The following is a 16,256-nucleotide window of genomic DNA, read 5'->3' on the forward strand; positions in this document are numbered from 1 at the left end:
TTTAAATATAAAGCTGAAGTATTAATTATTTTGGCCGTTGAGTGCTTGATTCTAATTATTTATGTCCAATTTGGAACCATTAGAGTGTTTGGTTCGGGGTCGCAACTTATGTAATCGGATCAGATTATCGAGTTTCAGGAATCATTTACACCCCCTATCAGGAATAATAAAATCATGGTTGGATTATATATCACTAAAACCATGGATCGAAGCAAATCGTGACGCTTGAAGCTGCCCTGCATCTATGTTGACGTTCCTTGATTTGTCCACAAACTACTCAACTATGCCCATTAAACCACCTAGATGATTATGGAGTTCAAGACTCCAATGTATCACCTCATGTTTGCCTCCATCTCAGACCTCCATTCAATTTATTTTGCTAGTATGGGCTAATTCTGTCTAATTTTCTAGATTTCAGGCAAGGGTATCATAGTTTGTACTTGAGGTGTGCAATCAGATTGGGTTTGATTCAACATGGTCTATGAATTAAGTCTGGCCCAGCTCATCAGCAAAAAGGTAGACATCCACATCTGTTTCTGTTATACTTGGCTTGGGTCTCAAAACTTTTGATATATTTTGCCTATCAACCATGGCCATGAAGATTGAAGCATACAATGAAAAAAAACATGCCTTTCTCACCTATTTTAGACCTTCTTAGATAGTTGGACTAATTGGTACATTGAATTACTCTAAGGTAGCTCAACCTGGCATCACAATTAGCTGCATGGCTTAGCAGTTCTAGTGGGTGAGCATTCATAGGACCAATGAAACCAATTCATAACATGCCTCTCACTCTACATATGAGAGAAATTACTAATAGTTACATGATTTATGTTCCTCAAAAGGAAATCGATAAATGTAGGATATCTATTTTCGATACGTGGACATAAAGATAGCCTGTCTATTGTCTGAGATCACATTATACTATTCCAAAATAGAGATCTAGAATTCATAATATATATGGAGTAACAACATTTATTTGCTCCATCCTATGGAGATCTCTTGTGAAGGCTAACTATAGCAAGCAGGACTAGAAGCACATAGGCCAGAGATCCAAGCATTGACACAATTCCAGCAACTGCGACATCGAAACAGAACTTCTCGAACACATTGCACACCTTCTTCCATTGCAAATGAGAGTTGCCATGCGCACCCAACAATCCAAATGTCATCGCAGCTCCATTGCCTGAGAAGAGGAGGGCCACCATTGCTATGTCGACGATGGAAAACAATAATGGCAAATTACTTCTGCTAGCCCTCTTCGCAGTCGATATCGCTAATGAGATTGCAGAGTACACGCATGCGATCACGTTGGCTACGAGGAAGTATCTGCAAGCAGGGAAAAGAAATTTAAGTTCGTTCTAAACAATAATAAAAGATTTGAAGAGTAGAATGAATCCTGGCAACTAAGTTAGATAATAACTTGTTACTTGTTCTTGTGCCTTAATTAAATTGTCAAATTCCTTTATGAAACATAGCCCAATAAGCCAGCCTTGGATCCTAGCAACACATGACATATTATCAAACACTAAGCAGAGCTGTATCTTGTTCAAGGGTTGACACAATTCAGTGGTCACCACATGTGGGCAGGGCTATATGGTACAACTTGGGGGCTAGCCTGGGCCATAAAATTGCCTTCAGTAATGAACTAAGGAACAGTGCTTCATTTTTTCTGAAGGAAAGGGACAGATGTAGTATAGTAAAAAGTACAGACTAGGGCCATTTATAATGAGCTAAGATCTCTAGTTGTCAAAAAAAAATGTTTTTAAAGAAATATATCAAAATCTCAGACAACATGAGACTAGTGTTGGTGATTACCCTAGTCTGCTTAGAAGCAAAAATTGTAAGGTGATAGATAAAAAAATCTCAACCAAAAAAGTAAATCAAAAATTCAGAGGGGATTGGGGGGTGAGACCACAGTCCATCCCTTGATTCGTGATATTGTGATGATGAGTCAGAGAGGGGCCACTTTGGCCGCACATGTATTCAGGGAGGCCAATGGGGCAGCCGATTGGGTGGCTGGCCATGTGGCCCACCATTCGGGGTATGCCCTCTGGGCAGGGGAGGCGGAGCTGCCATTGGCACTCCGTGAGGTTTTGTATTTTGACTTTATTGGGTGTATTCGTATCCGTACTGTATGAAGTACCCGTTTTCAGCAAAAAAAAAAAAAAAAAAAAAGTAAATCAAAAATGAGAAAAAATATTCAAGATATCCTTGGAGATAACAAGGTTCAGAGATTTTCTATATATTTTCTAGAGGATTTTCTTCATATATAAAAACCAAAAAAAAAAAGAAAAAAGAAATCTTGGTGATGAGAGGGTATTGGTGGGATGCATGAGAAATATGTGTGGTCTAATATTGGTTGGTTCACGGTAACTTTCTTTTTCCTCTGCTAAAAACTAATTCTATAAATATCGTGTTCGAGCAAGATAGTTCCATATAAAAATATATCATATTTTAATATTTTTGGAAATTTGTAACCAGCCAACAAATTGAGCTATAGTCTATTAGTGTTGTAACCCTATTTCGTATAGAAAAGTTTTCATGTTAGAAGGTTTGCTAATGTTTATAGTGCTATTTGTGAGGGGGACTTTTTTTTATTATGTGATATGCTAAAGGGTTTGCATTCTTTTCTCCTTTGCTGGGACTTTTTGATATTTTAAGGGTCTTGTCACCGCCCACTAACAAAGAGATGATATTATTTGAACAAAGTTCGTAACCAGTAGCCCCACGATGAGGTTATACTATTCATCGTCCCCACCATCTCATAACCCTAAGCATAGGTGACAAGCTTCCACCATCAAACTCTGTAATAATTTAGGACTACATCCAAAATAGCTAACCAAAAGCTATTTATTGGGTTTCTTAGTCACGTATAAGTACCCCAAATTTTTTCGATGAATAAACAATGTCGAACTAAATACATGCTCGCATAGGTCATCATATACTCTTCCCATTTAAGCTCCGACGTCCTCATCAGGCTAAAGGTCCAAATTTATTTAAATCTAATCAAAAATACTACGACCGACCCATGTCAGCCTCAATGCGTCTATACTGCAGTGTCTCCTAGTTCAAATAGATCGGGCCGAGTCTTTGATACCATTTGTAATAACCTAGGTATTTTGTGGGTTTTCTTAGTCCTATATAAACACCCAAAATCTTTCTGACAAATAATCGATATGGAACTAAATACAAGTTCACATGGCTTTTACAAAACTATACTACTTAAAAGTTTAATGAAGGACGAAGCATCTCCATCATAGCTTATTACGTGGATTTGACTCACTTAGTTGGCCCTGCTACCCACACGGGAAAGCCCTAAGTTTGAATCTAAATTGTAGCATCCCTGCTATATTTAAAGAGGAAAAAATAAAGGCTCGATAAATTATGCAGAGTCCAGATCCTTTCATATTTAGCTTTATCCAATTAGATCATCCACTACCAATTCCAATGTGTCCACCAAATCAACCATGGCAATAAAAAAACGGTGCAATCCCCTCAGAACATGTTCTCCTAGGTGCAATTGTTAATTGGAGGGATCTTCTTGAATGAATAATATTAGGCGATCTAATTGGAGGAAAAGATTGAGAGCAGAAGCTTGTTACAGCAGTCAAGCCTCTCTGCTTAGCAACCAGAAGTTTTATGTTTAGAGTTTTGAATGCAATGAATAAATTAAAAGACTTGGATGGTAGTAAAGGGATTTCGATACATAGAAAATAACAAATAAATGAATAAAATATGGAGTCAAACTCTAAGGAAGGCATTTGAACTCCAGGAATTGCAGTAGTAGAGATAGAGGCTGAGATAGATAAAGGTGGTATTAATTGAAGATAGGTGAGGAGAAACTGGATGGTATTTAATTTGGAGTGAAAGAAAGTAAAACTTATTCTCATAGATGGCGTTGGCCGAGAGTTTCTATTCCCTAAGATCCCATGCAAAGCAATGATATAACCATCAAAACGGCTACTGCCATGTAACATGCGAAGTAATGATATCACACACACACACAAAATTTGAATCAAAGAATTTTTCTTCTTCACTTTAAATATTTTCTTAGTTTCTTAAACAAACTCTCATTTAAACTAATTTCATTTTCTTATCTCAGCAACTACATCTTCTCTCATATATTTTCACTTAATTATATTTAAATTTTAAATTTTATTTTTTGTTTTAAAAATCATAGCTGATAAACTTAAAAAATGATCAAACTTTGATGAATTTAAAAATTTAAAATAAGAAAATTAATTTTTAGTTTTATTTAAATATTTAGTGAGTTTAATTATATTTAATTATCAATAATTATATTTTAGTTATAAAAGAATAACTAATGGTTGACTCGAATTGCAAATCCAATTCTATTCAATTGCAGGTTCGGTTTAGGTCAAATTTGACTAGGCCCGACCTGAATGATCTATTAAGTCTAACATCCCTTTTAGAGACTGGATCTAACATTTCTGATCAGCTAATGAGTTGGATTAGGTTTCAAAATCATAACTATATGTGAAATCGAGTCGGGACAAGCATACCTCGATTTGACCCGACCAATGTGTAACCCTAACCTTGATCTTCATATCCAATATTTAAGGATGCTCATATTCATGGTTGCACCTAGTAAAGGTTCAGCTAAAATCCTCTGCGGTGGGTAGGTTGCACGGCAAAGTGTGCTTGTGCATCTCTGGATATATCCTCCATCAAAAGATGAACAACCATCAAACAACAAACACTGACCGTCCATCTAGGACTCATACAGGTTCGCAAAACACCCTCCACCTCCCCGCCCCACTCCAAAAAAAAAAAAAAATAAATAAATAAAAAAAAATAACAGTGGACGCATTCATGCATGACAACTTATGTTGAAGTGCTAGAAGTGGCTTACACAAACGCGGAGGAATAAGCTGTTTTGGCCACCACCGGGACGGGCATTGACGGTCCGGTTGGAGATAGCTGAATGCTGACCGTCTTTGTTTGCTTTGCAACGCCGATCACGACTGCTGCTACGAGCGTCGTAGCAAGAGCGACCAAACGGAGGACGATGTCATGTACGCTTACCGATCTCGGCTTCCCACCCAAATCACTCTTCCCTTGGTTCACAGCCCCCTGAGTTCCATCAAACCCATGCTTCGCTCTGGACTCCATTTTGTGTGTCTCCTCTGAGTGAGAGTGAGAGAGAGAGAGAGAGAGAGAGAGAGAGAGATGGGAGCTTTCCTGTACCAAAGTTATGCAACTATATTTATACATAAAGTTGAGAGAATAGCAGCACCTCTAAGGTAAGCTAACCCTCCATCTCATTAAAGTTCTCCCATAGATTAGATTTTAGAGGAAAATAAAGGAACAACCCATGCAACATCCATATATTAGGAGAGCGCGCTTTTGTTTGGTTGGGGCAGGTATATCCGGTTATGAGATTTCTGAGAATCATTATTTATCTGAAAAAATGATTGTGAAGAAAAATAAATTTTACCATGTTTGGTTGCTGGAAAAAATTGCTCTGAAAAATGGCATCGAAAAAAGATTACTGTATTTGATCAGAGATAATCTTATAAAAGAATATTGCCAAATTTTCGAGCAATAATATTTTTTCTTAGTTCATTTATTGGTCAATCATGACCCACTTATATAAATGCTATCAATATTGGCCATTTCGAATATTGAAATATACTTACATGAGTTAATAAATATTTTTAAATTAATTATATATATATTAAAAAATATATTTATTATTGTAAATAAATTTTAATATATTTTGGTATATAAATAAATATAGTATATATTAATAAATTCTATGTTAGACCTATTGATAGTTAATAAATATTTGTTAATTATTTATTAATAAATAATATTTACTAATAAATATATTAATATATTAAATAGATTATTATTTATAAGTATTATTGATCAATATATTAATATATTAATAATACATTAATATAATTAATATTAATTATAAAATATAATTAATATATATTAATATAATATAAGTAAGGGTATTTTTGTCAGAAAATGATATCTTCAAATTACCTCCATCTTGTAATTGAGTACTAAAAAATGAATATTATCCTTCTGGTTGTATTTATTTTACCTTTTCTCTTAGAAAAATAAATATGTAATCCATTATTTATTTTATTATTCTTTTCACTTTCCGTACCAAACATGGTAATTTGATATGAAATTTATTTTTTTATGCTAGATCAGCTCCAACTAAATGGGCCTGTAGAGAATTGTGCCATACCCTCAATGTATATTGAAACTTAACAAATTTACTTTCCACACCGTAAGTTAAATGCGGATCATTTACAACACTCGTGCTTGATAGAAAATTTCTAAAATAGAGATCATGCATGGCATTCTTTAATAAATCAAAAAAATATATATTTTTTTAATTAAATGAATCACATGCAAGTTAGAACTGTGCAACCAACAAATTATTACACCATCATCATAGGAGTTTTCGATGACAAGAGTTAAGAGAATTCACACTTTTTTACTTCTTATTATTTATAGGTGAGGAAGTTTCACACTCTATTTAGAGAAGAATGAAATACTAGATCTTTTGTGCTATCACCTGATGAGAAAAGCTAGGTGAGTTATCCTCACGGGATGGTGGGCGTATCCAACTACAAAGGTGGCAGGTTTGAATGAGACGCAGATTTGGGTGGGTGGATGGAGAATAAATATGTGTGCTCTCATCCGGCATTTAACGTGGTAGTGCATGTTAGGTTTGGATCTATACAAGCCTTAAATGTTTTGACTTCGCCACTCTCGTTGTAGTTATAACAAAGAAAATTTTAGGTGCAACGTATATATATATATGGTCCCTAATTGGTGCTTGATGTGATACGTGGGTTTAGTTCTACGCTTCTAGAAGATCTAATTTGCCTACATGCACCATGTACCATTCATCCAACTACTATTTAATTGCAACTTCTTGTGGTTTCAGCGGAGGCACGTAACAAATATACATTTGTTATAGGTATACTACATGAAAGCTTCAACATAAAATAAGTTTATATAGAAAAATAGAGCGCACAGAGAGCACACATGTTAGATTTAATTATAGATTTGGCTACACTTGAGTGGATCTTTACTTAGATACGATCATATCTATATTAGACAATAAATGTCACATATCGATGATCTGAACCATTAAATATAATTACTATCTTTTAGTTTCATGCATACCAAAAATCATATGGTTTAGATATCCTTAATCTATGCATTAAGTTATAAAATTTTCTATGTCACTTATAGCAGACGAATAGGACAGCTGATTAGGTTGTTTTGTATGCGGCATAATATTCTGGTGGTATTTTATGCCGGCTACGATATGATCCTTCCTCCCTTCCATCATATTTTATTTTTTGATCTTCTTAAAAGTATTCGTACCAGGCTTGTGCGATCTATCTGTCCTATTTAAAAAAAAAAATGCTTATGCCAAAAAAAAACTCAGAAAATGCAGGGACCATAGTTCACATATAGTATATGGAAAAATCTACTACGAGGTTCTAACTTTACACAGCTGAATCATTCATAGGATCGAGAGATGTATAAATTTTGGTATCCACTTGCACATGACATCTATACTAGAAATCATCACAGTATATAAATTTTGGTTTCTAGACATATTTTCTAATATAGATCATAATTAACCGTATGATTCTTTAGTTTGGATATCCTGTTACCGATTTTGGAATTAAGAAGAGTCAATACTCTCGTTTCTCGAGAAAAGACGTAGCTAGTCCATCTTTGTATATATGTGTATATGATATATATATGTAAGTATGTATGTATATATTTATATTATATAAAATATAGCAAACTAGGGGCAGAACTCTCGTATCTTGATGCTTACCTTCTCCAGATTATGGTCCCCGTAGAAGTACTTTTACTCTCGTGATCATATACGATGCACCTGCCAGCCTATTGGTTCCATTCAAAAACAGCTACCACTGTCAAATCAAAGAAAAGCGAAGTAGCACCAGACACATGAAATGAACGTAAATAAGATTCTCTGACTTCTTTTTCAAGAGACATTCAACTTAGATGCAAGGTTCCTATCAAAAATATGCTTTTTCTCAAACTCTTATTTTCCATTTATCATTTTATTTTACGACTCTCGTCATAAAAGTTTTGATTTAAGGCTTTTTTTTTTCTTTTGCAAGATTTAATTTCAATATGTAGCATCTCAATTATCGTATAACTTTTAGCGTATTGCTTAACATGTAGAAGGGAGCACAAATCTCAAAGTATTTCTTATATCGAAGTAGACCCAAAATTTCCACTTGCCAATGGACTTGAGTTTGGATCCTCTCTAGTTTGGAGTTGAACCAGATCTTGCAATCATAATCATCCATGAATCACAAAATAGATCTTAAGTAGGTGAGCTCTACGAGCATCTTCCAATGTGCTACCCTGTGTGCGACACAGGGCCGATAAATCACAGATCATCACATGTTTCATGGATGGCCGTGATGTCAAAACTGGATTTCTATAATTCAATCTTGACATGGGTCCTAACTTGGACTTAAACCAAACCATGTTCTCACATGTTGCCAATGCATGCGATTAGTGGACATGATCAGTGTGTAATTAACTTGGATCCTCATCAGCACCGATCTCATCAGATTTGTCGATCGATCTCTCATTGCTCAACATCGAACAGTCGCCAATCAATTTCGATGGATCTGTCTTGGACGGAGGTACGAGAGGCGGTGCAGGCTTTGTTATTTGAGACCTGTCTGCTAGGGTCGTAGCGGCAGGGAATAGTCAACTCTTCAACATATCGATTTCAGATGCGGAGCTGCGGGCCGCTTGGGCGGGCCTTCGTCACGCCCGGTGTGTTTTACGGGCCAGCTCCATCGTCCTAGAGGGGGACTCAACCACTGTCATCAGTTGGATCCGGAGGGGCCCAAGGGGTAATGGTTGCATCCACTCTTTGCTCTGAGATATCTGGGCAATGGTGAGGAACGGAGGGACCTTTCAGGCCAAGTATGTTTTCCGTGAAGCTAATGAGGCTGCGGATTGGATGACTGCTTTTTGATAAACAAGTGAGATATCAACAAGATAATTTTCCCCCCCTCTTTTGATGTGGGGGGAGGGAGCACAATATGCAAGGGAAAGGAAGAAGCCATAAAGGCATATAAAGAACATATAAGAACCTATTCCTTCTATATTTTGTATATATCAACTCTGATATATGTCGAAGATCCATCATGCATATAATGATAATAAATATGTTTTGTTTATGTACTTGCACGGTATAAGGGACACAACAATATAGGACAAAAAGTACAATGAAATGTGCACCTATCAATTAAGTTATATCAAATCCAAGCATTAGCAATTTTGTGATATTTTCTGCCAAACTACTGCAGATATAGCAAATAACCAATTATCACAATTAAATTTGGTCTGAAGATGCTTATATCACCAAATATAAAGTATAATTAATATATATTAATATAATATAAGTAAGGATATTTTTGTCAAAAAATGATATCTTCATATTAACTCCATTCTGTAATTCTGAAAACGAATATTATCTTTCTAGTTGTATTTATTTTAGCTTCGCTCATAGAAAAATAAATATGAGATCCATCATTTATTTTACTATCTTTCTTTTTTTTTTTGCTAAGGCAGGTGGATCATACATGACGAGTATGGATACACCCACTAAAATCGAAAAACAAAATACCTCGGAGTGCCAGGGGCAACTCCTCATCTCCAGCCCACAGGGTACTACCGAAGTAACTGGCTACATAAGCAGCCACCCAGTCCACAACCCCATTAGCTTCATGGAACACATGCTTGGCCTGGAAGGCCCCTCCAGCCCCCACCATTGCCCAGATATTTCGGAGTAAAGAGTGGACGCAACCATTATCCCTTGGACCCAACTGATGACCGTGGCCGAATCTCTCTCCAAGATGATGGAACTTTCTGGAAGGCCCCTCCAGCCCCTACCATTGCCCAGATATCTCGGAGTAAAGGGTGGACGCAACCATTATCCCTTGGCCCCCTTCGGATCCAACTGATAACCGTGGCCGAATCTCCCTCCAAGATGATGGAACTGGCCCGTAAAACACACCGGACGTGACGAAGGCCCGCCCAAACGGCTCTGAGCTTCGCACCCGGAACCGATATGTCGAAGAGTTGACTGCCCCCTGCAGCCACGACTCTGGTAGACGGTCCCGAATGCCGCACCTTGTACCTCCGTCCACAACAGACCCATTGAAGTTGACCTTGAGGAACCTCGGAGGTGGGGGCTCCCAAGTGAAAAACACCATATGAGATGCTGCCGAAGCAAAATAGGAACCCTAGATGTCCCGAGCTGTCAAGGTCCCTCCGACAGGTATGATGTAACTGAGCTCCACCGCCTGCACACAGGCACTCTCCTCCACAAATCTCGGCGACATACTGCGTTCGCCAAAGATTCGAACATTCCGAGCCAGCCAAATCTGGTAGGACGTGCAAATCACCCGACCCACCTCCTAGCGAAGCAGAGGGGACTTCGAGCATCGGTGCATGGCCTGTAGAAACTGGTCCCTCCGGCCGCGAACCTCCCACGGGATTCCTGCCAGTCACCTTAGCCCATGTGCACTGAAACAAGGCATGGTCCACCGTCTCGTCCACACCACAATCCTTACATACCGAGGAAATCCTCAATCCTTGTCCACGAAGAATTGCTCTCGTCAGAAGCCGGTCCTATACCACCTTCCAGAGGAATAGTGCTACCCTCAGGTGGAGTCCCAAGCGCTAGATCCAGGCGCAGTCTGGCCCAAGCTCGTACTGCCACCGGAGAATGTGGGAGAGGTTGCCCACCCTGATGCTGGCCCTGGTAGAGGTGCTCCAAACCCACACGTCTAGACCTGCGCACCCAGGTAATGGGAGGGATCAGACCCTCTCCGCCAGAAGAAGGTGCCCCCCAAAAAGCTGAACCAGCCTAGTCTCGTCCCATGTAGCCTCTCCGGGGACAGGGAGATCACAGATACACAGGCCCTCCGCAGCCTCAATACTAACCATAATTGGCCAATGCTGCAAGGGGAGGGCATCTATCCACAAGTCCCTAGCCACATCAAGACTGCACCCATCGCCTATCAACCATCTAGTGTGGACCAACACAGTAGACAGGTACCTCGCAATCTCTTGCCACATGAAAGAACATCTCACCCCTCGGGCCAGTGCCTCAGGGCCCACCCGTCCATAGTGGGCTGCCATGGTCCGGCTCCAGATCCCCTGCGACTCCAAAAGGAACCGGACTATCTCCTTTTACTTTCCATATCAAATATGGTAATCTGATATGAGATTTATTTTTTCATGCTAGAGCATCCCCAACTAAATGGGCCCTCAGAGAATTATTCTATACTCTCAATGTATATTTATTTTTCTTATATTTTCTTATTTGCAACTTCTTGGGGTTTCAACGGAGGCACGTAACAAATATACGTCGTTATAAGTATTCTACATGAAAGCTTCAATATGAAGTAAGTTTACATGGAAAGAGAGAGAGAGAGAGCACAAACATTAGACTTAGTTATAGACTTGGTTACACTCGGACGGATTTCCACCTAGATACGATTAGATCAATATTAAACAATAAAGGTCACACATCGATAATATGAACCACTGGATATGATTACTATCTTTTAATTTCTTACATACAAAAATCATATGATTTGGAGATTCTTAATCTGTGCATTAAGTGATAAAAAAAATATACAGACCGTCCATATTTGGATCATTGATGCATAAACTAGGTATCTCAAAATCACATAATTTTTGTTATATAAGCAATTAAAGATATTAGATCATATCCAATGACTTCGATCATCAATATCAAACCTCCATCATCCAATCTAAATCTGATCATATTTGAGTGGAGATCCACTCAAGCGTAACTCAATCTAACTCTCGACATACATACATACATACATATGTGTGTTTATATATATATATATATATATATATATATATATATATATATATAGAGAGAGAGAGAGAGAGAGAGAGAGAGAGAGAGAGAGAGAGAGAGAGAGAGAGAGAGAGAGAGAGAGAGAGAGAATTAATTTTGTGCTGTAATGGTGGCATTATCACCTTTAAAGTGCATTACCTTTGACCATAAATTAATACATGCATAACAGAGCAGTGCTATGGCTGTTACGCTAATATGTACCTAAATGCGAGGCTTTCTCGTATTGGGCGAGAATAATTCAAGCGTGAGACTGAAGGTAGAGATAGGTCTGGCTGAATTTCCGGACAGAGTTTAATAATTAGTAGCATCAGAAACATGACTTCTTGTCGTGCGGCACAAACATCATGTCATATAAAAACCATAAATTTTAATCATAGCTCATAAATAAAACAAATGTATGTTGGCATCATCAAAAGTTTTTAAATCAAAAATTTCATAAAATATTATATAAAGAGATGTATTATAATATAAATTTTATAGCAGTCATAATTCATAAGTATAACAAATATATCTTGACATTGTGGAAAAGTGTGATATATATGCTGCTTAGATTTTAATATATCTTGGTCAATTAAATGAACTTACTTCCATTATCCTAGTCTGTGGCACGTGCAGGGCACGAGGTTTGATGCTACATGGAAATATGGAGCCTTAAAAAAAACTCTCCACTCTCCTATTTGGATCCCATAGTGAGGTAGAAAATAGACCTGCATTGATTATTAAATTTTTTATTAATTATCATATTTTGTTTAATAAATATTTTTAAAATAAAAATTTAATATTTTACTTAAGAAAATAGACACCCATTAGAAATATTTGTTGAAACCAACTCTAACCATTGTAAAATATATTTATGTGGCATGATACTCATATATATATATATATATATACAAAAGGATTCACCTTCTTTTTGGACACCACCCAAATACTCTTGCGACGGGGTTGTATCTTTTGTGCAAAAGAAAGCGAATCTACTATTAGATCACCTTCATATAAATCTCAAAGCTCTCTGAACACTGTCATTCATCCATCTACGCATATCTCAAAACAACCAGTGGATGATTCAAATATGTATTCATGAGAACGATACTTTCTTATGTTGGGCACATTAGTTCCTACATCTGTTCATAATTAAACTTTAGCCATTATAACACTTTCCACTTTCTTTTCCTCTATTTATTTATCACTTCTCTAGAAAATCATCAAAAGAGGTTTTCTATAATTTCAAGTCCTCAAAATTGTGAACTATGAGCCAAATATATAAAAACAGAAGATTTATATATTTTTATATTTTCATAAATAGAACACAAATATATACTACCTTCTGGTATCGAATTAAAAATCTTATCCAAATATATGTATAGAGGAGAAGGGTGCCAACCAAAGACCTAAGTTCACTTAGCTCCATGTTTAAGATTTTTCAATTATGGAAAGCCCATGTATTGGAAAATTTCAAGCTATTTATGTGGTTTGCCCTTAAGAATCAACAATATACTGAAGTGCTAAAAAGGAAAAGGTGGCAAGTTAGTTCAAGATGCTTCTTGCTAGGGATAATCGAAAATAGCAGCTCATCTATTTTGTTCATTTCCAATTCACCAGAAGGTTATGGTCTGCGTTAAGACGTCTTTGCAGGTTAAAGGTTAGCCACCATCTAAAAACATATGGTTTCAAATACAATAAATTCCACTCCTCTGAACAAACCAAACACATAGATAATCAAATAGAGTGTTGGCATAGAAGAACAAGTGATACTCCTTGACCCCTCCATAGAGGAACAAATTTGACATAGAAATAAAGGGACCAATTTCATGTGACTAACTTGCAAGGCAATCTTAAATGTTACTGTACTATCAAAAAATTGTTGTCAACTAGGCATGTGATGACATGCAACCTACAATTTGGAAGGCACATATCAGTAATTAAAATTTTCTCATTCCAAAATTGGAGCGAATCATGAAGGATTGCAATGATAAACAACAGTGAAATGCCCGTCTTTCTACCCTAAAATTTATACGTATGGCCATATGGCAAATAATGTTTGAGAATCGAAAGTTTTGGGATGACGAGGTCGCTCCGACCGCATTGCGCCTTGTTTTGTTCTATCATCGGTTGAAGAGTAGCACGAGCGAAGAATCAATTGAAAATTGGCATGCGAGCATCAAAGTGTTTGCCAGGATTAACTGTAGTTTAGACTGCGATGCAGGCATCAGTAGTTCATCGAGATGGTTAATTATCTGTGATTTGTTTCTTGAAGCTATTGAATTTAAAAGGAAGCAATGCCATACATGAACAGGGTTATCTCATCACACTCCAGCAACTATCCAGAACTTCAACAGAGAATTTGCATGAAATGAACCTTTTCATGGAACATTTGTACCTTGATTCTTTGGCATGATGATTATTTCATCCTGAGAAATCTATCTTGTGCTCAATTATCCTCATGAAATCAATATCATTGGTTTATTCCACTTTTTTCTATGAGTTATTACTTTCCTTTCTGCTTAAATTCTTTGTGTTATTTGTATCCTACTAAAAATTGCGAAGTCCTCAAGCTGAGGCATGACCGAATTTCATGTTGGGAGAAAGATGGGACTATGCCCAAAATCAAGGAGAGCCCATAATCTCCAACAAGTTCGATTGGGGAGGACAATCCTAACGTAGAACCGCAGGATCTTACACCTTGTACGAGACGAAAAATAATACGAAACAAATCGCTATGGAAAACAGTTAACACGACACACCAGAATTCATAGAGGTTCGGCAAAACTTGCCTACTTCCTTAAGACCGCTCGATTCTATTGCAGTAGAACAATTGCAATGGAAAACACAATCCTGAGTCAATTACAAATTGATTGCTTGAACAAAGGAGAAACAACGTTCTTCCTTTTTCAAGAGAAAAACTCTTCCCCTCAATCTCTCACGTTCTTAGGTCTTTCTCTCTATCTCGTTGTAACCCTAGCCGTCACAACCTCCTCCTTATGTTATCCCTAGAGTCTTTGGCCACGAATTTATATCCTTGAGATTTTTCCAAAAAACACTCTTTACGCTCGTTTCAGCAATTCCGTCCGAGCTGGAGTCGACTTCGGCAAAGCACGAGTCGACTCCTGCACAGTGCGAGTCGATTACAGATTACGCGAGTCAGACAGAAACATCCAAAATCTGGACAAAATGCGAGTCGACTCCGGCACGATGCGAGTCGACTCCTGAACTGCTGAAAAATTGTAGAAGCTTTCTACATCCAAGATTTCGATCCAGAATACATCCATGTTTAATCTGAAACACCTTGGATCTCCACACACTCCAACAATCTCCCACTTGGAGACCTTAGGTGTGCCTTCTCATAGACTCTGGTTCCTTTGCTTCTACTGCAACTGAATCGAAACAGTACCTCCTCAATGTCTTCAAAGAAGACCAGCAGAAGCTGAATTCACTTTCAGCTTCTCCACAACCTTCATCAACATGTCCGCAAGATTTTTACTGGTGTGGATCTTCTCTAGCCTGACAAGCTTCTATTCGAGCATCGACCTCACGAAATGATACCGTATATCAATATGCTTCGTCTTCGCATGAAAGGCTGAATTTTTTGTTAGATGAATTGCGCTTTGACTGTCGGAGTACAACTTGCAATCCTTCTGCTCATTCTCAATTTCTTTCATCAAGTTCTAAAGCCATATCAATTCCTTGCACGCCTCTATGGCTGCCATATATTCAGCTTCTGTCGTCGATAGTACAACAACCGGCTGTAACCTGGAGATCCATCTGACAACCCCGCCGCCGAGGGTGAACAAGTACCCTGTCGTGTTTCTCCTGCTGTCCAAGTCTCCTGCCATGTCTAAGTCTACAAATTTTTGTAGCTCAGACCCTCCATAGCATAGTGTCATGCTTTCCTTGCCCTTCAGATACCTGAGTATCCACTTAACTGCTCTCCAATGCTCCAAACCTGGGCAGCTCATGAAGCGACTCACTACTCCCACTGCTTGAGCAATGTCTGGTCGTGTACACACCATTGCGTACATCAAGCATCCTACCGTCGATGCATACGGGATTCTAGACATGTGCTCTGCTTCCTTCCATGTCTTCGGACTTTCCTCCTTTAAAAGTTTGAAATGGGCATCAATCGGTGTGCTAACCGGTTTAGCACCCTCCATGCTGAACCTTTTGAGTACTCGACGAGCCTGAGATAGTCTAAGGATGTGCTTGGACCTATCTCTGGTGATCCGCATGTCAAAGATTTGCTTTGTTGCTCCTAGATCCTTCATTGCAAACTTTCTAGATAGCTCCATTTTCAATT

At 37.9% G+C, this 16,256-nt stretch overlaps 1 protein-coding gene across 1 annotated transcript; it reads right to left on the reverse strand.

The window, feature by feature from the left end:
- Window positions 1-756: 756 nt before the first annotated feature.
- On the reverse strand, window positions 757-5,216 carry LOC103713984 (CASP-like protein 1E2). Its single transcript, XM_008801062.5, has 2 exons — window positions 4,877-5,216; window positions 757-1,329 (listed from the first exon to the last, which is right to left on the reverse strand). Exons 1-2 carry the CDS (start codon window positions 5,134-5,136, stop codon window positions 990-992), a joined length of 600 nt encoding a protein of 199 aa, XP_008799284.3. The 5' UTR covers window positions 5,137-5,216; the 3' UTR covers window positions 757-989.
- Between the last annotated feature and the right edge of the window lie 11,040 nt (window positions 5,217-16,256).

This window comes from Phoenix dactylifera, chromosome 2, assembly GCF_051530095.1.
Source record: "Phoenix dactylifera cultivar Ajwa chromosome 2, Ajwa_hap1_PhDact_Kaust_v1.1, whole genome shotgun sequence".
NCBI lineage: Eukaryota > Viridiplantae > Streptophyta > Magnoliopsida > Arecales > Arecaceae > Phoenix > Phoenix dactylifera.

Coding starts and splice junctions, on each gene's coding strand:
- LOC103713984 (XM_008801062.5), bottom strand. CDS start 5,136: ATGGAGTCCAGAGCGAAGCATGGGTTTGATGGAACTCAGGGGGCTGTG. Junction 1,330..4,876: donor GCTTATTCCTCCGCGTTTGT/GTAAGCCACTTC, acceptor CCCTGCTTGCAG/ATACTTCCTCGTAGCCAACG.